The 21,368-nt window shown below is 38.1% G+C and overlaps 1 protein-coding gene across 13 annotated transcripts in view; it reads left to right on the top strand.

Annotated features, from left to right (window-relative positions):
- The window catches only part of LOC126426744 (eukaryotic translation initiation factor 4 gamma 1-like), a 656,907-nt gene that overhangs the window by 455,226 nt on the left and 180,313 nt on the right, over nucleotides 1-21,368 (top strand). For all 13 annotated transcript variants that reach the window (XM_050088722.1, XM_050088718.1, XM_050088727.1 and 10 more), the window contains 2 exons: nucleotides 2,566-2,739; nucleotides 13,856-14,011. In XM_050088722.1, coding sequence (XP_049944679.1) covers nucleotides 2,566-2,739; nucleotides 13,856-14,011 — 330 coding nt within the window. The remainder of the gene's footprint in view (nucleotides 1-2,565; nucleotides 2,740-13,855; nucleotides 14,012-21,368) is intronic.

The raw sequence follows: 21,368 nt of genomic DNA, 5'->3' as shown, positions 1-21,368 counted from the left end.
TATTGTTCTTGTTTATATATCAGAGGTTAAGTGGCATCTAATTTCATAATTTCTAGTTGAGATTGTATTTGTATTATGAAGGTGACATTTTTCTGACTAGGATGTTACAAAGAAATCTTAGTTACTCTCACTAAATTGATCATGTTCAGAACCAAGGCTTCTCAGTTCTCCCTTCTTACACAAATGAAGCAGTGTGTGTGTATTACAAATATGGTCTAGAGCTGAAATTGGGGAAATTGTGCTTGTGCACCTTTCTTCTTAGGTGTAGATATGTCGTTGTCATTTATTATAACTTGGTTGAAATTTTTGTTCATGTCTTACCAGCCCAGGTGCTGGAATATTATTGTGCTCATCATTGTGTTATGGTTGTTTACAGTTCAGTTCAATCTTTTTTCTTCTCGCTGTTGTAGCATTAAATACTTATTAATATTTTGTTCTAATGCGTTAGCTAATTAACTAAAATAATCTGTAAAGAAAATATTTGCAGTTTTGTAGATTGCAACCTCTTGTAGGACAAAGCATAATCTTTGAGAAGCGTGTAGCCAAGTTCTAGCATCTGTGTAAAATTCAGCAATTTGGCAGTATAGAAAGGACCTTTTTATATATTTTAATGCAGGGAGCTCAGATTTTGAAATTCACATGGAGAAATTGTTTCAGTAACGGTGTTGATAAAGATAACTATAGTACTTCGATAACTGTAAATTCTTACAGAAGCATCTGCACAGATATTTTTTCTGTGCTGAAGCAGTGTCGTGTGTCCCAGGAGGATTGGTCAGTATTCAGGGTGTAACGAAACAGGCTATTGGGTCATGTAGAGTACCCGATGCAGCAGGTTGTGTAGCATGCGATACACACTAAAACAGATGTGGGTAGTGTATAAGGACACTTGGTGAATAAGGCCACTTAGTGCAACAGTGTGAAACAGTTGTAACGAAAAGGCTAAATTGTGTCAAAGGCCAATTAATGTATGTGTGTAATCAGGTAATGTAATGTACAGTTAGGATAAGTTGTTATCACTTTGATACAAATTTTGGGATGTTTTGAAGAGAAAGAACAAGTTCTGGAATCAGTGTTAATAGTGTATAAATGTTATTGACCTCATCATTCAGTTTGGTAATTGTAATTCAATTAGAAAAATTGATTATTTACCTGAATGCAAATTAACTGTGTAAACCATTAATTTTGGTCAAGCTTAACATTTATGTGTCTTTGCGAGTAAGGAAATATATTCTTACAGAAATCACTAACTAAAAATCTGCAACTCTGTAATTAATGTCTCTGGAATGTTCTATAGAGAAATTCAGTGCAATGTCCACATATTACGAAAACTGGAGAGAATTAGTTTAAACTGGAGACATAACCTGATTCAGAAAAAAAAAAAATTGCATCATAGATAATGTTAGAAGAGCGATTCATTAATTTTTTTTAACACGATTGTAAGATTTGGTGTTGTACGTAATTATTCTGCATTTTAGCCTTCAAATATTGTAAAATGTCATTTTGAACGTTTGAATTGTAATTTTGATGTTGGAAATATTACCAACTCAAAATTGTTTCATAAAATCACATAATTAATTAAAATATGTAAAAATACTAGAGCATGTTCTGGACTGAATATTAAAAACTTAATTGTTAGCTGTATGTACACTTCAAAATTGCGCTAGTAAAATATTGCTAGTTTCGGAAATATGTTATGTCGTTGTACTCGTTTTAATTTCTAGTGAAACTCTGTAATGTCAGTTTTTGCTGGATTAATGTAATTGCAATTGTAACATCTAACATGAAATAACATAATAATGTCAAAGAATGTAGTTGCTAAGATGTATAAATACACCTGGTCCAGAGCCTCATTCAACAGTTCTTAAAGCCTGCACAGAATACCAGATGCCACATTTACATGTTATGTGAGAACACCAGCTTTTTGGACTTGGTTAGCTTTTAAAATGGTATGTGACACCTTTTGTTTCGCAGAAGGAATCAATAGATGCTGAAAACCTCAATTTTTAAAGATTTTATTGCTGTCTTTGCAAAATGAGTGTATAAAAAGGGGTATGCACTTCGAGTATCTTGTCTCTTGTCTGTTTCCTCTATAGGCAGTGTTCACTGGTGTCACAGTGTCTGTTCTGTGAGAACCCATTCTTACACTAGTGAAGGAGAAATGGCTCGTAGAAATTGTCAGTGTCGGTAAGGAAGTTGGGGGACGTGTTCTGTGCAGATAATTTCCATAGTTAAAGTATTGTCACATATGTGCTATAAGTATTGGTTCATGGTGTGTGTTTCAAAATTACTTAAATTAGCTTACAAGGTTTTCCATGTTGCATACAGTCTGAAGTATGTGGGGAAGTTAGCAAGTTCTTCAGATTGTGAAATTTTATTGCAGTTGGCATGCCGCAAACTCGTGAAATGATTTGGGGATTTTTCTACTTTGTTTTAATGTATACCAAGACTAAGACAGTTTGAAAGTTGAGATGTGAGAGTGCCCACTGATATTATAAAGAACTGTTTGCTAACAGTATATTTTGGTCAACTACATATCAAGAGACTGAGAAATGCACACATTTTCAGAACACTGGGCAGAGCCTGGATGTGGTGGCAGAGTTTGCAGCACGTGTGGCTAAGGCGGCGAGTGAGAAGACGAGCCCACCCCCGCAGCAGGGACAGGTGTCGAACACGCCTCTGCAGGCGCAGCCGACACAGGTGCAGGGGCCTCCGCCGCCCTTCCCTTCAGATACTCATCCGGTAGGCCAATTCTTGTTGTCGAGTGTGTCAATGCTTTAGTAGGTAATAGTGTTAGGAGAATATCAGTATAGTGAATGGAGGAGTGGAAAAAATGGTAATACTAGAATAGTGCAGCTGTGGACCACAATTGTTTATCACTCAGGTTACTAATTTCGATCACAAAGGCCACCTTACGACCTAAAAGTGAATGGCAGAGGTATCTTGACGTACAAACATTACCAAACTACACAAATAAGGAGCCAGAATTCAAGTCGAAATAAGTGACACGATTTCCATAAATGCAGTATACAAAAACGTTATTACGTATGTAGATCGTACATTGACAATAATTAACCACACAAGTTTTGTCACAGTTAAGTTTATCATGAACACTACTACAACATACATGTTGACACTTTCAGGGAAACAAGTTATACTGCATTACAGCAATGAGTTATGGGCCTGCTTTCTGACACATTAGATGACGCTGCTGGAAGTCAGTTCACTTTACTTAAGTAGAAATATTCTTTTTAATTAAGTGTGTGAAATCTATCATTCAGAAATTAGTGCAAATAGGCTCGAAACGCAGGTGATTGTTCTCAGTAATTTGTAATATAATGACAATGAGGGTGGAGGCATTATTAAAAATAATAGTCTATAACGAAATTAGAAAGTGTCATTGTAAGTGCAGTCGATCATTGAACAACAGGTGTGCAGCTCACTAATACAGCAGAGCAAAGGTTTTTTAAATTGCCAAGCTGCATCTGTACAGTCCAACCACCAATCAGGAGCACATGGAATGATGTACAAATAATACGTAACGAAAAGGACACTGGACATAGTCAGTGCTGATGTTTTTGATGTCATCCATTCTTATGAACCACAGTCGCAATTCAGTAATGGTAGATTGTCTCTGCAGTTGGTGCTAAAATTTTCTTCAGAACTTTATTAAAATATAAAGCCTCCTTCCTTGTTACAATTCGTCACTAACTTCTGTTTTAATTTAATGGTTGATTGTATTACACACACACACACACACACACACACACACACACACACAAAATCCAGCATCTCTACTATATGGTGAGTAGCAACTTCCTTTCTCATAATATTGTCACAACAGTCATTTGAGTTTTGAGAGCTACTTGCATTAAATTCTGGGTTAAAATTTTGTACACCAGATTAGTGTGTTTTTATTTAAGTCTTCCAACTGATGTGCAACAGTGACATCTAGTGTGTTGGCCACTACTCTGCAGTATAATTTGTTTCCTTAAAGTGTCAACATGAAGTTGTAGTGGTGTTCACGGTACTCAAAATTTTGTAACTTCGTGACAAAACTTCTGTACCTAATTATTGCAACTGTTCCATCTATATATGGAATGACACGATGTGCACACATTTACTCGGGTGTGGAAATGTCATATTTGTTTTAAATTATTAATGATTCTGTATTTGTCAAAATACTTGGACCTCAATGGATTTATGTATGCTAATGTTTAGGTATGAAGATGGTTGTCATTGACTGAAATTACTAACTTGTTTGATACACACTTCTGGTTTGTGACTGGATTCGTAATAAAAATAGCTCCTGGATCACTGTAAAACGTTACTGTGACAATTTGCTGCTGCTGCTGCTGCTGCTGCTGCTGCTCCTGCTGCTAGAAGTGACTGAAGTATGTTGGTTTTGAGATTGTTCAATTTGTAATGGAGGTAGTTCTCCACAAATTTCAAATGGATTCCTTCTGAAGTATGCAGACCCAACAAATATCAAGCTCGTGTGTGATTGCGATGACAATCCCCAGAGTACCAGAATTATTTCACAAGTGTTGCCTACATGTTTATTGTAATGAACTCCATTTAACACTATTTGATGAAGTATGAAATGATTGTGCGAGTATAACAAGATTAGCAACTGGAACTTTCAAATTTCAATAGATAAATCTCACAGGTAATTTCAAATCCTTGTCTTCCCAACCTTGTTTAGATTTCCCCGCTACCTATAAAGCACCAGTGCAAGATTAAGACATACTGCTTTTTCTAAGTAATTAGTCTTCTATGAACATTAGTGTTGAAATCATCTTCCAGTTCAGAATTAACTAGTTCGATTTTGCATCCTATAAATCCACTCTTAGTATACTGCTTGAGAAATTTGCAAGTAGCTGGGTGCATCTGAAGCCAGTATGTACAATAGGTTTTGTTGCTGCTCTGTCAGGTGGGTGATGTACGATGAAAGGAGATGTATTCTTTGAAGAGAATGAATTCTTCCTATAATTTATCCTGAAGTCAGTCAGATTCTTCATATGCGATGAAGCTAGTGGAAAAGGCGTCACTTTTCTGCTACGTTACCAGCTTTCTTCTCTCATGTCTTCTCATAGTCTTCATTTCTGCATTGTATAGGACATACAGTACAGAACCCTTTCAGCCTTCTAAAATCTTTGACAATGTAAAGTGATGTATGTTATCTTCAGAACATGTTTGAAATGTTGCTGTCGGATGAAAAAGTTGCAGTGATGTGGCAGCGCACTTCCTTCTTGAATTGGAGACAACACATTCCACACTTTTAGAATTTTCGGTTGACTATTTGGTATGTCAGTGAAAGAAATTGAACCAGGCCTTTACCTGACAGTGTGACGATTAATGTTGCTTGTGTTATCAATAGAATTTTTAAATGTTTTCCAATGTTGTTTTGTTCTTCAGTTTTGCTCTTACATAGATCGCTTGAAGTTGTTTACATGGAAGTGACCAATTTAGCATATATTCTATAAGAATTGGTGCTATTTTGCAGAAATATGTAGGTGGCCTTCACACTTTCTAACCTTTTTTAAACTACAGTTCCACTTCCATGTGGGGGACTGATGACCTTCGCTGTTTAGTCCCCCTTAAACATACCAACAACCACCACCACCACCACTCCCATGAAATTTCTGCCGCAGTTATGAGTTGTCTCTTTCGTTTAAATTATGCTGCAACAGGTCTCCATACAGGGTGACAACTGACTCTGTGCAATGTAGTCGTTAATAATACCTGTTATATTTCAGAAAACAGAGGCCATTAATTATGTGAATGCATGGTGGAGTTGGGGGGGGGGGGGAGGAAAGGAAAGGGATTACTGATGTCAGATGCATCGGGATATCACGTGGAATTGAGCGGTAACAAGTGAACATGTATGCCAGACCAGCATCTCGTGCTTAATAAGCAGTGTGTGTATGTGTGTGTTTTCCAGTTGTAAATTGATACCATGAAGCGATATGTAGAATGGTAACAGAATAGTTTCTATTTTGTCTTCAAAACTGCCAGGGAGAACTGATAACCTCGCCATTGAGAACCCAGAAACTCCAATCACACAGTTATTATAAAAATGAAAATCCTATGTGGAAACAGTGCAGTTACAATGAAACAGAATGGCTGGCCAGTACTAAATTTTAATAGGCAGTACTGCGTGAAATACTGTTGTGCCATGAACTACTTGTGAGGAGGATGGCAAGGGCAAAGCGATGTATTACGCAGCACATGTGCCGATAGCTAAGTCCTAGTGGCAAATGAGCGATCGTATCAGTGTAGTAGTTGGTCCAGTGTTGGTAATTCAGGCTGTAGCAACAGCGTCAATCAATTTGACCTAACCTTTTTCTTCTTTAGGAAGAAACTGATGGAAAACATATTTTAAACATGTATTCACAGCACTTGGAATTGTGTCCAGCAGTTTAAAATTCTAGGTGGCCATTCTTTCTCCTTTAATTTTACAGAAAACCTTATATTTAATGGGACTGAAAGATCTCACCAAAAAGGAAAGTCCTAATTGATTTTAGGCCTATCTCACTGATGTCCTTAACATTTGTAAGGCATTAAATTATATTTATGATCGTTTGTTGCCTGTTTTGTTGTACTGACAGCTGTGGCAAACGTAAACTGGCCACATCACAGTTGAGTAGCGTGGTAGTGGATAGACCAGGTGTATCTGATCGAAACGAGGACTGTCAATATTTTTAAAAATATCGAAAATAGCTATGTTGATATTCAGAAAAATATCATTGTCGGCCCTCAATATATTGAAAGTAAGTACCAATATATCGACAGTAGATATAAAAATATCGGCTATACTTTGTGAATGTACAGCCAGTTTTACAGCTGTAGAGTATTGATATGTTATTAGATATTCTGTGCATCAACAAGCTAGCAGCCTGCCTTTCCTCCCTAGAGCAAGAATTGGAAAAAAATACTTGTTCACACTGGGCAGTAACCACTTTGCTAACAATAAAAGGTGACCGACAGGCCCGTTTTTCAGTATCATCACACATTGGATTTGTCCAGAATGCTTCGGTCGACTTTCTTATGTTTTCATTTCTCCCGATGCCAGTGACCCAGCAGTTGTAGTGTCAAAACTGAACGGTGCAGCTAAATGTTGCAGTTTCTGTCTCGAGCGCCAATTTAGTCGGCATTTCCCCTCACGCATGTCTGCCCACTGCAAAGACTGAGCTTGCCATTTAGATTTTTGTTGTCATTTTCAGCAACTGTTTTTGAAGAATGCCAATGTTGCATTAAAAAGTGTCTTTTAACGCCAGTGTTGTTGTGTTCACACCACCACCCCTAGTGCAATCAGACTTATTGTTTTGCGCCAAATACACTAGCTTTGCACATTCGGAGAGAGACTGGACATGATGAAAGCTCAAAAAGTAGTGACACTGCTTCATACAGTGAACATGAAATTTTGTTCTGCTGCAGTTTCAAAACAGCTTCAAATATTTATCAACAATTTCGAAAAAAAAAAATGAAAATATTGGCACTCAGTATTGCCATTTTTATCCAAAATATCGATATATCAATGTTTTATCAACACCCCTAACTCAGAGGCAGGCCGTTAACAATCAGCATGTACATACTGAGTGACAATTGCAGTCCAAATGGTGTTTCAAAGGCGCAGTGCTAATCACTTCACGTGACAGACATTATACATCCCGGGGAATGCTGGACACTGCAGCTAATTGTCGGTAACCGTAAAGTACGTTTTAACATGTACGGTATCACTGTGTTAAGTGAGTGGAGCATTTATGACATTGATTATTGGCAGACTGTGTAGCTTGTCACACTTCAGTGAGTTGAGAATCGACCTGAGCACAACGCATTCTGGTAATGTATAGATTTGTGCAGTCGTCATTTACCAGATCGGGCTGTAGTGAAACCAGCTTTATCAGTGAGAAACATTCATGTAGTTATTGCTACAGGGGCGTTCCATTACTACTGCTGAATAAAGCAGCATTAGGAGACCTAGTTAGCATTTCCTGAACTGCTTTCAGAGACGGTTTCCTTAAGGAGGCAGCAACTTTTCCTGTTTTAAGCAGTTGAGCTAATGACTTGTCTTATGCATTGAAGGGGTATTGAAACCCAGTCTCTTTCTCTCAAATGTTAGGAGTGTTGCAACACTGTTGAACTGCAATAAAGTGCAGGAAGACTTTTAGAGGATTGGTGGTAGTCCACTTACGCCTGTACATAAACAAATGCAACATACTTCCCCATAATGGGCAGGAAGTCCCTCTACTGTTTACACACTTGAAGATCAATCATTGGAAGTAGTAACAGCTGTAAAATAATTAGGAAGATGTGTCTGTAGTAAAATACAATGAAGAGTCCATAGGTTCATTCAGTAAGAGTGAGAGAGTGTTATAGAGATTATCAACAGACAAAAAGGGCAGAAATGAGAGGTGGTGTCCAATGTTGAGTATCATGGAGACTGAAAATTTTCAGTTGTGGTTGTAAAAACAAATGATTTTTTGTTTGTTTGTCTGGCAGCTACTTTCTAATGTTTTGCTAGGTAATTGCCATATAGTTCCATTTGCTCTGTGCATAAAAAAAAGAATCTGACTAGAGAACATGGGCGGGCCGTGGTTTTTAAGATTTCAAATCGTCATTAATGCTTAAAAAAGTGAAGGTTGGCTTAGAAATGCACTTATCAAAGAAGCCTCTTGTAAGTGAACAATTTATAATTGTACAGTGAAATCAAGTGTGTTTCGTTCTTATTGGTGAATTTCGTTAAGGTCACCCAGGAACTGCTGTTACTGATGAAAATACTGCTGCTGCTCAATTGGTGCTTGAAAATGATGATGGACATCTTACGCATTTATTCGGGTCACATTTGGCATTGGTATAGGTAAATTCAAAGACATTTTACAGCAGCAGTTAGATGTGAGAAAATTTTGTTGTCAGTAGGTAGCACATGAACTGACTCCTGATCCAAAATGCATCCGCATTGTTGCAGAAAGTCTTGGAAATTCCAGCTGGCACTTAAAATTTGGCTTGGTATATCAATACTCGTAATGAATCGTAAGAGTCAATCTTATTGTCCAGAAAAGAAATGTTAGTTCAGTCTTTTGAACAGAACCTAAGCTTATGAGATTTATATATGAATTTGCAGTATGCGTAAGAATATGGTTGCTAGTTTTCTTTTTCTGAAGTGGGCCGTAATGTTACTATAGCATTATAAGATGGACGTGCCATTGGAAAAGCTTTTGACAAAAAATGATTTTTATCACACCGTTGTATCTAAACTAACTATTGAGTATCTTAATGCCTTACAAGTCAGCACCGTGGAGCCTCACTACACAAACATGGCTATCAATTTGAGATATATTTTTGTTTCCAAAAACTAAGTACAAAATGGGGTAGAATCATTTCTTCATAGTCAGATGAAGCAGTGGAATGTTACAGTAGCCTGGTTTCTCAAGTGCCTCAGCAAGAGAGGCAGCATTAAATTAAGAGCTGCCTTAATCGAATGCAAAAATGTGTTGATGTTACAGGGAACATTTTGAAAAACAGTAAAACCATTTGAATCTTTTAAAACTAACTCTTGTATTTTCTAAAAGAAATTTGTGTTACTCTCACAGTTAAATTTCACGTTTCAGATGTATTAAATAACGATGAGTCAAATATGTGTTATCTTTCTCCCCCATAAATTTCGCGAAATGATGACAGTGGAAAATATAAGGAAGTTAAGTGTGTGCAGAGGGAAGACAATCTGTTCTTCCCGCACACCTTTTGCTAATGGCAGAGGAGGCGGAGAGGGCCTAGTGCCAAAAACATGCCGCACCGTAAGCTTGTGGACTGTAGGTGACAGTATAGATTGATGTGCATGAGCTCTGAACTTTGTCTTCATCAGGCAAAGAGCTTTCTCCCCACTCGTGCTTTCCAGCCTTTCCCAACCTAGCCTGGTTCACCCTGATAAAGGAAATGAGATACATTTTTCTTTCTATTTTTTTCTCTTTATTTCAAATGTCTGAGGCAATGCCTACGATTTTTAGTTTTCCTCCAAATTATTTTTGATCGAATAAACATACTGTTACATTTCATTTGAGGCGATCAGTTGATGATTGGAATTTAATAGGTTTGCAACATATATGAAAATATGTAGTTAAACAGTTTTGTTGTGCCTTGATTTCGGCATTAGTCTCATATTATATGGAGGTAAAAGCATGTCTACACAATACAGTAAAATTTAATTTTGTTTCTGGGATACGTGCTACACTACAATGTAAATAAATTAACAGCTTTGTTGGTGGGTAGTTACTAAAATGTATATTTACTTTTGTCTGCTTCTTGACAATGACAATGGATACATTTGTCATGGTGTATACAGTTTGTGGTTTGGACATTTTATCACAAACAGTGCTCTTGATACCCGAAGTGTGGTTATATTGTGTGTAGTGTACAGGTCTGGTTCTGGAGAATCTGTTAGTAACACCTTTTGGGTACCACACGGACCTCTAAAATGTTTGGACAGATAGAAAGGGTATCTTTTCTGTATGCTAGGAATGTTGAAAAGTGCAGTCACAAATTTTTAAAAATAGACATATTGTCAAATAATTATGTGAACTTTTGTTTGTATAGTAATTTATTATGTCCAAGACAACTTAAATCACGATGTTCACCTCATTAGTTTCAGAAATTGCTGTTATCAGATAATGATTAATTTCCTAACAGCTTCATCAAGCTATACAGTACTGCCAGATGATCATTCTGAACATGTCTGTCAGTGATTTATACATCATATTTGCTACATCTCCCGTGGCGAGATTCTTGATAACCAGTAATAAGACACAGATAAACAAGAACAAGGGTTTATTATGACCACAGATTTAATAACAAAGGAAAAACACTTCTCAATAAAAAATAATAAAACTCCTCAGACACTGACATGCACCTGGAACACACTGTCAATAAATGTAGTGGGTCATGAAACCATATTCCACTGATAATAGCTAATGATGGAGGTTGAGTGTTTGTCATAGTTGGCTGACGGGTTTCTCTCGGCAGCATCACAGGATAGTCGTAGGTTCCACTGCGGTGGCTTCCAACTGGGCTCTGACAGATGGACTGCTAAGACTCGGTGCATGAGTTGGCACAGAGCTTTGGTGGGGCGAACTGAATTGGCAACATAGTTTGTGCTACACTATATAGCCTCGGTGCGGAGTAATTTGTGTCGATCCAGTTCTGCACATGTGACAGTCCTGCTGTCTGTCATCCTTGTTGTGATTTACGGAGTCCGGGAAGGGAATGCCTTGAACATATGCAACTCTGTGTTGCTCAAGTGTCTGAGAGGTTGCCGGTCCCTTAGGTGAACATTGAGTACACAGCAATATTGCCACTTATCAAGAAAGTCAAGTATTAATGTATGATGCTATGAGAGGGTGTATATACTCTGAGACAACTGGGAAATTTGGGAAAAAACCGAAGGTATTTTTATTCGGAAGAAAACTGAGAAAAAACAGGGAATTTTTTTTAGAATTGCGGAACTTTTCAATGTTTTAGTCCTTGGTTCAATTTTTGTGATTTTCACTGGTAAGAACTGATAACAAGCAAAATGAATGAAAGGCTTTAGGACAAAGACTATGAAATACTTCATAACAGCAAACTATTTCCAATGTGTGTCACGTCACACCTGTTTACATTAAGTTGGTTTCGAGCAGTTGCCAGCAGGCTTGTGCGCATACGCAGTTGAGCTGCATATGAGCAGAGCCTTCTTTTGCTTCTGGCTACTTGAAGTGTAGCTGTAGCAAGTAGCAGTCATGCCAAAAGAAAAAAATTTCTGGTGCGCCCATTATTCGCGCATGTGCAGATGAGCAGTCTGGGTTTTAGAGTAGAGAGGATAGCGAGTCGTATTAGCATTTAGCAATTTCGCTTTTTCCTGATGTCCTACTTCCTCTTCATTTACAGTTCACACATCAAATGAAAACAAAAAACATTTCTATGGCTGGGAGCTATCAAGTGAATTAAAATACATTCACATAATTACGGAAGATTCTTGTTAATTTGTTTTCTGAATTTATTTTATTTTGCACATTTTTGGCAGTCTAGCATTAATTACCTTATACCTTGCAAACAATAAAGTTATTTTTGTTGGTTTGCTAAATAAATGTGGCTCTTATCAATCTTTTCTGCAGATCAGTAAATTTATAAGAAATTAAGTATTTCATTCCACACTATTGGCTAGTTTCAGCTGGTCACTGAATTTGAAGTGCACATTTTCATTTTCTGGCACATATGGCATTGTGCCATAATAATGAATCAAGCATGAGACAATACAAGAAAATTTGCGTCCCAAAATCAGGCTGGGGCCTATTTCATTGTGAATCGGGACATACGAATGTGTCCTTTAAGCTGAATTGTGCATTTTAGTATGGTTTACGAAATTCCTATGCTCTTGTAGTATCTTCTGGTGGCCTATTTCTTTTCTAGCGTCATGTAAGAGCTCTCAATGCTACATGTGTATGAACATACGGGCTTCCTACATTGCTGTAGCTGTCCATTAGCAGTAACGCCTGTTTTCTTGCACTCTGGCAGCTGCTGAAATTAACCCACGTCCAAGAGATCGCGGGAAAATAATTGCTAATAGTTCTTCGAAAAGGAAATTTTTTTACGCAAGGTGAACTATGTTACGTGTGAAAATGTGCAGTTAATTTCTTCACACTTTCAGGAACAGCCACTTGGAACAATTTCAAGACTAGACATTAATGTCATTGTTTAAAATTTTACTGGCACATTGGTGTGATGAATCGTAAAGTGTAACCTACTCTAAAAAGACCAATGTTATATGTGAAAGTTTAGTTCTCCTTGTGGCTACACTGTACATGAATTTAAACCATTAACTTTTCCTATTTGTGCATTTATGCTACTTAACAGTGATGTTGTTATTGGCTGACTACATCACGTGTCCTTCACTCTAAATATCTGCTGTCATTGGCTGACGAGATCACATGACATGAGCTATGATTGGCTTGCAACAGCGCTTTGCAGTCTCTATTTCAATGCGTCAACAAGCTAACGTGCTGAGTTTGGTGGAATTCGAATTTATACTTTTGTAACATGTTGCTGCACACCAAAGATCTTCCCAAAATGTTTTGAAGATAGCCATCACTATAATGGGCTTCACGAATCGTTACTTCCGTGTGAAATACACTAATGCATACTAGGTGCGCAGCCTTAGGTTGGTGTGGTGTGATGTGAGATGTAAGCATTCCTCCTCAAGATGCTCTGTGCCATGATGAGAGTTTCTACTTTTTTTCTTACCCAGGATGTTGTTCAACTGAGTTACCTCCTCCTCGGCATCAAGCTGAAGATTTCGTGCCTGCCGTTCCCTTGACAAAGGCTGTCAGCTTTAATGTTTTAACCAATGTAGTGTTTTAAGTTTTATAAACCATAATTTTGTGATTCAGTAATAAGTCTTACATTAGAACACAGTTATCTTCTTAATGTAGTTTCTCGAAACTAGTAGAGCTAATTACTGTTAGAAACAAAAACAATAATTTTAGATTTGTAAAATAGGCAAAATTTAATTTTGTTTTAATTTCCTATGTTGAACAGTGTAAAGGGAATGACAGTAAGAGTAATTTATTCATTTTTGCTTCTTGTTTTCTATGCTTTTCTATATTTTACTATTCCCTGCATTTTACACTTTCTTGGACCAATCCGCTGAAAAGTGTAAAAGGGGTTTTACTGTATCTTGATGAAAAATCTCATCTGAAGACAGAAATCAGTTGCCGGAACCGGTAATGTGAACATTGTAACTTTTAAGCAATTGTGGATTTGATGAATTATTATATAGCCAGGAATTAGTTCGGGGTTGGCAGTTAAGAGACTTCTCGGCTTTCAGGTTGTGAACGGACCAGAGCATGACAAGGTGCTGACACCAGAAGAGCTGCCCAGCAGGCCTCCAGGTGTGAAGCCCGGCAATGATGTGACGGCAGAGGTGTTTCGGCCGATGCCAGTTCACTCCGACCACCAGCCTATTCCGACAATCATTAACAAGGTGAGCTTTCCCTCTTGTTGGGGACATGTTATCCCTCATACAATTAAGACAGCGTTGTGTACACAGTTCTTCTTTGTGTGGTTCATAAGCTCAGAAGAAAAGGGGACGTCTACATCTAAAGGAGACGAGCGCCATCTTATTCTTTTGTAGTATTTTATACTTTGGCAGCGGTATATTTGTGTAAAACGGGAGACAGATCTGAGTACACTTTGACGCGAGCAGACATTCAGATGTCTGGTGAGAAAATTTGGGGCTGCTACAGAAAGAAAACACTAACTTCATCAGCGTATTACATCAGTGTTTCTTAATCTTTTAGATATAATTAGAATGTTTTTTAGTGTCCATGTTAATGTGAAACCCCTATTTTTTTTTTATAAAGCATGTTAACTATCGCCACATTCTGTAGAAGAATTATTTGCAACAAAGGACAAGTATTTAAATTACTGTTTTACCTTAAGAATGTTAGGGAACCTATATGTGGACATATCCATTTCTGATCCGTGTTAAGTTTACACCAAATGTTTGTTCCATTTGTGAGAAGGCTATTGAACCTACAGCAATAAATTTTCTACCAGATAGTAACTACGTACTATACATTACACTGAACCAAAAAAGTTATGTTCAAGTTCCTTATTTCCAAAAATTTTTAGAAAACAAAAGGATCAAAAATTTTCTATCACTTTTCTTCCTTTTTATTTTATTTAGAAGAAAATACTACAAAATTTTACGTTATTTAAGGCCCCATGCTTGAAGAAGGCATTTACCTAGATACATACTAAACTTTATTCAGTAATCTTGAATAGCTCTTCAGAGAAAGGGTCTTTTCTAGTAAAAAAAAAATTACACCCAAGAGATTACTCAATGATTAAAACCACCTGATGCATATTTTTCTGTTCGTCTGCCTCTTGCGTGTCCTCCAGCTTTCATTTGCAACATATAACTGAATGTCTTCCCTTTTTTTTTCTTTTTTCCCAGAGATCTTTCAGCATCTTGTACTCTACAGTTGCCACAATGGCAAACACCTGAAACTATATTCTTACCAGGAATAGCCCCTAATTTTTGTAGTATCCAACACTTGTCAATATTTCCACAGTTGTATGAGAACATAATCATTTTTAATGTCTGCATACCTACAAACACTGTTTTTTGGAGATGGTTCCAAATCAAGCTCTTGAAACACCCAGTTGGATTTTGGGTTTGTTCATGTAAACAGTTCTTCAATAGATCAGGCCTGGCCAGATATCTTATATTTTGACTTTATAGCACAAAGTACAGCTGCTCGAAGACTATGCTTAAGTGAATAAAATTCTCCTGTCACTTTTGCACTGTTAAACTTCTACAGTAATGTCACATTTTGAGCAGAAACATGACATGGACTTCAGTCTGCAGATATGCCTGTACATAGCGTATTTACTCGAATCTAAGCCGCACCTGAAATTTGAGACTCGAAATTCAAGGGGAGAGAGAAGTTTTAGGCCGCATCTCCAAATCAAAACAAAGTTGGTCCATTGTAATGAGACCTAATTTAGGTCAAATAAATGACGATACAGCTACAGTAGTTTGACTCGAGTCGTAAGCTTAGCAGTTAAGCTTTACCAGGTAGCTATTGCTATGCGTCAGGTGCTCCGTCCGTATTTATATGGGTACCCTTCCTTTTTCACGTGCTTCGTCTGGTTTGAATTGATTGCTTATTTTTCTTTGATCAGATAAGTGCCGTTCTCTTTGTTATAGGTGTTTACGTCACTCTAAGCTGAAAATGCATTGCTGTACTGTGTCATGCATTATTTGTTGCATTCCGATAATGAGTGTTTACGACCTGTCGCCGCTTGCGACATGGCTTGCTTTTCTGCGCGCTACTGCCGCTGACAATTAAAAAAAAAAAAAAGAAGAGGAATAGTCTTATTAGCGAAACAATGGCTAGAGACTGTTATTGTTGTTACTCACACTGCTGCTTTCTTTGATAATGATCAACAAGAACCAAATAATAGATTGCGTATGATAGATGTTCTGAACGAGAGTTTACCGAAAATTTTTCTCCGTTTGAAAATCTTTGCAGACGCCTCTTCAGTACATTACATTCTGCACAGAAATTAGTCATCTTAAATTTAAAAATCTAGTCAATTGCCGTGCTTCATTTCTGACTGTATCACTATTAGGCATAAGAATAATATGAATATAAACATGACATGATATGTGTATTCTTCCACGTTTGCTGTTGTCTCACTCTAGTTTCGTAGATTATTAGGCAGACAGGATTTAAATGAGATAGCAGCAAACACAACACAAAACAATACATGACAAAGTGTTTATACTCTTATTATTCTTATGGTGAAGAGAATCGTAGAGTTGGCCATATTAACAAACATCCCAAACAGTCTTGCCAATCGGATTTTCGTAGTACATTGAAAAGCTGCTACATTCGATGATACGGAATTTGTATTTACTTCGTTGGATAATGTATGATAATGATAATGCAGTGGACGAAACTCGGGGCGGAGAAAAAAGCTCGTCTTCCACATTTTTTTAAAATTTATTTATTGAAGCAGAGGTTTGGGCGCCAGTATTTATCTTCGTGCCTGTAAAGCATGCCTGTGTAGCGCTACATATATTCGACGGCAGAAGTTAGTTGTGGCGGCAGCTATCAACATTTTTCAGAACTTCCGCTTACTTTGCACTCGATTCTAAGCCGCAGGCGGTTTTTTGGATTACAAAAATCGGAAAAAAAGTGCGGCTTAGATTCGAGTAAATACGGTAATTTTTTGTACCCTGTATTTTGTCCTTAATCCTTCTCATTGCCTGTCCATGATATCTCTGTAGGTTTTTCTGTTTCATTCTTAGTCAAGTGACATTGCCCTGCCAGCAGTTGACCATCATCTAATCTTTTGTTTTTCAATGTCTGAAGTCTGGTCCCCAAATGTTTTTGTACATGGCCGATACATTCCATTTTGGAATTCCTCTAATCTCTCTCTCTCTCTCTCTCTCTCTCTCTGATCTTTCAGATCTTTCAGATTTTTAAGCAGATACTTCCATCCCACCACTGTTACCGTCATAGTTATAACCACATTTCAGTTTATGTTCCTATTAATCTATTGAAGTTTGACAGTCTTTGTTCATAATGTCTGCCATTTCCTGTGTCTACACTTGTTGCTGTAACAACGCAGTGTAGGGAGAGATGTCCACTTTTTTTGCCAGCTCCCATCTAAAACAATGGAAAAGTCAGTGCAACCTTCATTTTCTAAAACAGCATCCCTTACAGCATTCCTCATGCTATCGTCACTAACTTCCACTATAGCTTTCTCCAACAATGCTCCCAGATTTGGAAAGTTCCTATGTGTTTTCCATGAACTCAAATCCTACTTTCATAAAACACTTCGAAATAGTTACAGGAGTCAAATCCATCTGTGCCTTTGCTATAATCAGGGTGTTCACATCCCATGAGAACCAGGAAATCATGGAAAAATCCAGGACTTTTTTTTTCATCTGGGAGAAAACCGGGAAAAGCATGGTGAATTTTTTAGAATTCCAGGAATTTTTCGTTGTTGTAGTTTCAAGTTAAATTTTTGTAATTATGACTCATAATAACTGATATTCTAACAAAGAGTTTTGCTTTAGTCTCCTACTGCTGAATAATACTGCAACCTTAAAATAACAGGTGTCTACCGACAGCAAAATGTGTCAAAGGCTTTAGGACGAAAAATATGCAATATTTCGTAACCACAAATTGCTTTCCCTCAGGGAAATGGCAGCAAGGGCCAGGAAAGGACACCAGGTGCACTCAGTGTGTGTACCTGGGGGCCTTATTCAATATATTGTAGAGGCTATGCCAGCATCCATTGAGGGAACAGGATGCAACCAACCGGAGGTGATGGCACATGTTAGAACAAATGATGCCTGTACTCTGGGCTCAGAGGTCATACTTGGATCATACCATTGACTGACAAGAGATGGTTGAGAAAAGACCAGCCTTGTGCACGGTTTTCCCCAACGAAGCTCACAATTTGCAGCATGGTCTCGTCAACTGTTAATATCCCTTTGATTATGGGTTGAGTGGAAGAATTTAACCAGAGACTTTGAAGGTTCTGTGACAAATTAGGCTACGTATTCCTGAGAGGTGAGTCGTAGTGTTGAGAACTACTGGGTTCCCCTAATTTCCCCTAATTTGGTCAGGTGAAAGGATTAAAAATCTTAATTTTTTAAACTGTCGAAGCATTCGAAACAAACCCCACAGTTTGAAGTGTTCATGAAAACCAGTGAAACTCGCATAACATTAGGTACTAAAAGTTGGTTGAAACCGGACATGGATAAGTGAGATGTTTGGGGAAAATTAGTGTGTATCGAAAAGGATAGGGAAATGGGGGTGTTGTATTTGTCGCAGTAGACGAGAAACTCAAATCCACCAAGGTAGAAATTACAACTGCACTAGAGATTGTTTGGGCAAGACTCGGTATTAGAGATTGTTTGGGCAAGACTCGGTATTAGAGATTGTTTGGGCAAGACTCGGTATTAGAGATTGTTTGGGCAAGACTCGGTATTAGAGATTGTTTGGGCAAGACTCGGTATTAGAGATTGTTTGGGCAAGACTCGGTATTAGAGATTGTTTGGGCAAGACTCGGTATTAGGAGTGGACATAAAATGATAGGAGGGGCCTTTAACCGTCCGACAATTTAGTAAATGCCTTCTCTGAAAACTACATAGAACAGATAGCTATGAAACATATTGGATCTAATGGCAACACATAGACCTGACCTCTTCGAGGTCGGTGACTGATGTGGTTGTGGTAACATTGATTACCAAAGTACAAAGGACAACTAAAACAAGCAGAAAGGTACATATGTTCAGTAAAGCATATAAAAATCAGTAGTGTTGTATCTCAGTGAAGAACTTGAAACTTTCAGCAGAGGGCAGGAGCATGTAGATGAACTCAGGCTCATATTTAAAGGAATAGTTCACCATGCACTGGACAGATACGCACTCGGTAGAGGGTCCATAGTGGGTAGAAACCTCCATAGTATTGTCACTATGGAGAAACTTCTAAAAGAAACAGATCAGCAGAATACTGTCAAATGATATTTCACAAAACCTCAAAAAAAATTCTGGTTGTATGTAAAGGCTGTTACTGGCACCAAAGTTAATGTCCAGCCCGTAGTGAATGAGACAAGAAATGAAATTAATGGTAGAAAAGCGAAGCTGGAGTTCTGAATTCCATTTTCAAATGTTCCGTTACAAAGAAAAATTCAGGAGAACAGCCCAAATTTAACCCTCGTACCACTGAAAATAAGTATTAGTGTCAGTGATGTTGAGAAACAGCTGAATTCGTTAAAATTGAGCGAAGCTACAGAGCCTGACGGATCCCTAACAGATTTCATACTGACTTTGCAGCTACATTAGCCCCCTGTAACTAATCTATCGCGGATCCCTCAAACAAAAGACCGTGCCGTCTACAAGCGGGGTAGTAGCAGTGATCCACAAAACTACTGTCACATTTCCTTGACATTAATTTGTTGTAGCTTAGAACATTTTCTGAACTCCAACATAATGAGATATCTCAAATAGAATGATCTCAGTGCCAACCATGATATACTGAAAGCTTCGGATCAAGGCTGTCAGATGCAGTCTTTCTTGATTTCCTAAAAGCATTTGATTCAGTGCCACACCTACGCTTGTCGTCAAAAGTATAATCAGTATGGGGATCAAGTGAAATTTGTGACTGGGTTGAGGGCAGCATGTTACCACGGATGCAGGGTCATCACTAGATATATAAGTAACTACAGGTGTGCCCCATGGAAGTGTGCTGGGACTGTACGGTTTATGTGGCATATAAATGGCCTTGCAGGCAATGGTAATAGGAACCTTAGACATTTTTGGAGGTGACACAGTTATCCATAATGAACTGTCTCAAAGAAGGTTCATAAATATCCAGTCAGACCTTGATAAGCTTTCAAAGTGGTGCAAAGATTTGCAGCTTGCTTTAAATGTTCAGAAATGAATTGCACATTTCACGAAACAAGAAAACTTTGTAGCCTATGGCTACAATATCAAGTTGTCACTGTTGAAATTGGCGAACTCGTACAAATACCTGGGTGTAACACTTTGGAAATTGAATGATCGTGTAGGTTCATTCGTGAGTGAAGCAGGTGGTAGTGTTCAGTTTATTGGTAGAAGACTGGTAAAGTTCAGTCAGTCTACAAAGGAGACAGTTATAACTCATGCGACCAGTTAGAGAGAGGGACCCATACCAAATAGGAGTAACAAGAGGTATTGAATGTATACAGAGGAAGGCAGCACAAGTGGTCAGAGGTTTGTTTAATCCATGGAAGAGTGTCACAGAGGTACTGAATGAACTGAACTGGAGGATTCTTGAAGATAAACTATACTGAGAAAGTCTAGTTACAAAGTTTCAAGAACTGACTTTAAATGATGACTCTAGGAATATAATATGAGAGTGAGTCAAATGAAAACCTTAAATATTTTTTTAAAAATATTATTTATTGTGCGGAAGTGGTACAAGCTGTATCACTTTTCAACATAATCTCCCCCACGCTCAGTGCAAGTCCTGCAGTGCTTACAAAGTGCATAAATTCCTTTACAAAAAATTCTTTTGGTAGTCCGCGCAACCACATATGCACCGTGTGGCGTACCTCTTCATCAGAACGGAACTTGGTGGATGAGGAAGACACTCAAAATGCAGGTCTGTGATTGTTGCAACTGTTGTATGGGCAGTGTGGGGCCTCGCATTGTCATGTTGCGAAAGGACACCTGCTGACAGCAATCCACGTCGCTTTGATTTGATTGCAGGACGCAGATGATTTTTTTAGGAGATCTGTGTATGATGCACTGCTGACAGTGGTCTCTCTAAGCATGTAATGCTCCAAAAGAACGCCTATTTCGTCCCAAGAGTCGGCATAACCTTCTCTGCTGATGGTTTTGTTCGAAACTTTTTTGGTTTTGGTGGTTAGGAATAGTGCCATTCCTTGCTCACTCTCTTCATTTCCGGTTGGTGGATGTAAACTCAGGTTTCGTCCCCAGTAACGATTCTTGCAAGGAAGCCATTACCTTCTCATTCAAAATATTATTTATTGTGCGGAAGTGGTACAAGCTGTATCACTTTTCAACATAATCTCCCCCACGCTCAGTGCAAGTCCTGCAGTGCTTACAAAGTGCATAAATTCCTTTACAAAAAATTCTTTTGGTAGTCCGCGCAACCACATATGCACCGTGTGGCGTACCTCTTCATCAGAACGGAACTTGGTGGATGAGGAAGACACTCAAAATGCAGGTCTGTGATTGTTGCAACTGTTGTATGGGCAGTGTGGGGCCTTGCATTGTCATGTTGCGAAAGGACACCTGCTGACAGCAA

The sequence above is a fragment of the Schistocerca serialis genome, chromosome 11 (genome assembly GCF_023864345.2).
Source record: "Schistocerca serialis cubense isolate TAMUIC-IGC-003099 chromosome 11, iqSchSeri2.2, whole genome shotgun sequence".
Lineage (NCBI taxonomy): Eukaryota > Metazoa > Arthropoda > Insecta > Orthoptera > Acrididae > Schistocerca > Schistocerca serialis.
The sequence above is the reverse complement of the archived record's forward strand: the minus strand, read 5'-3'. Positions and strand labels throughout refer to the sequence as shown.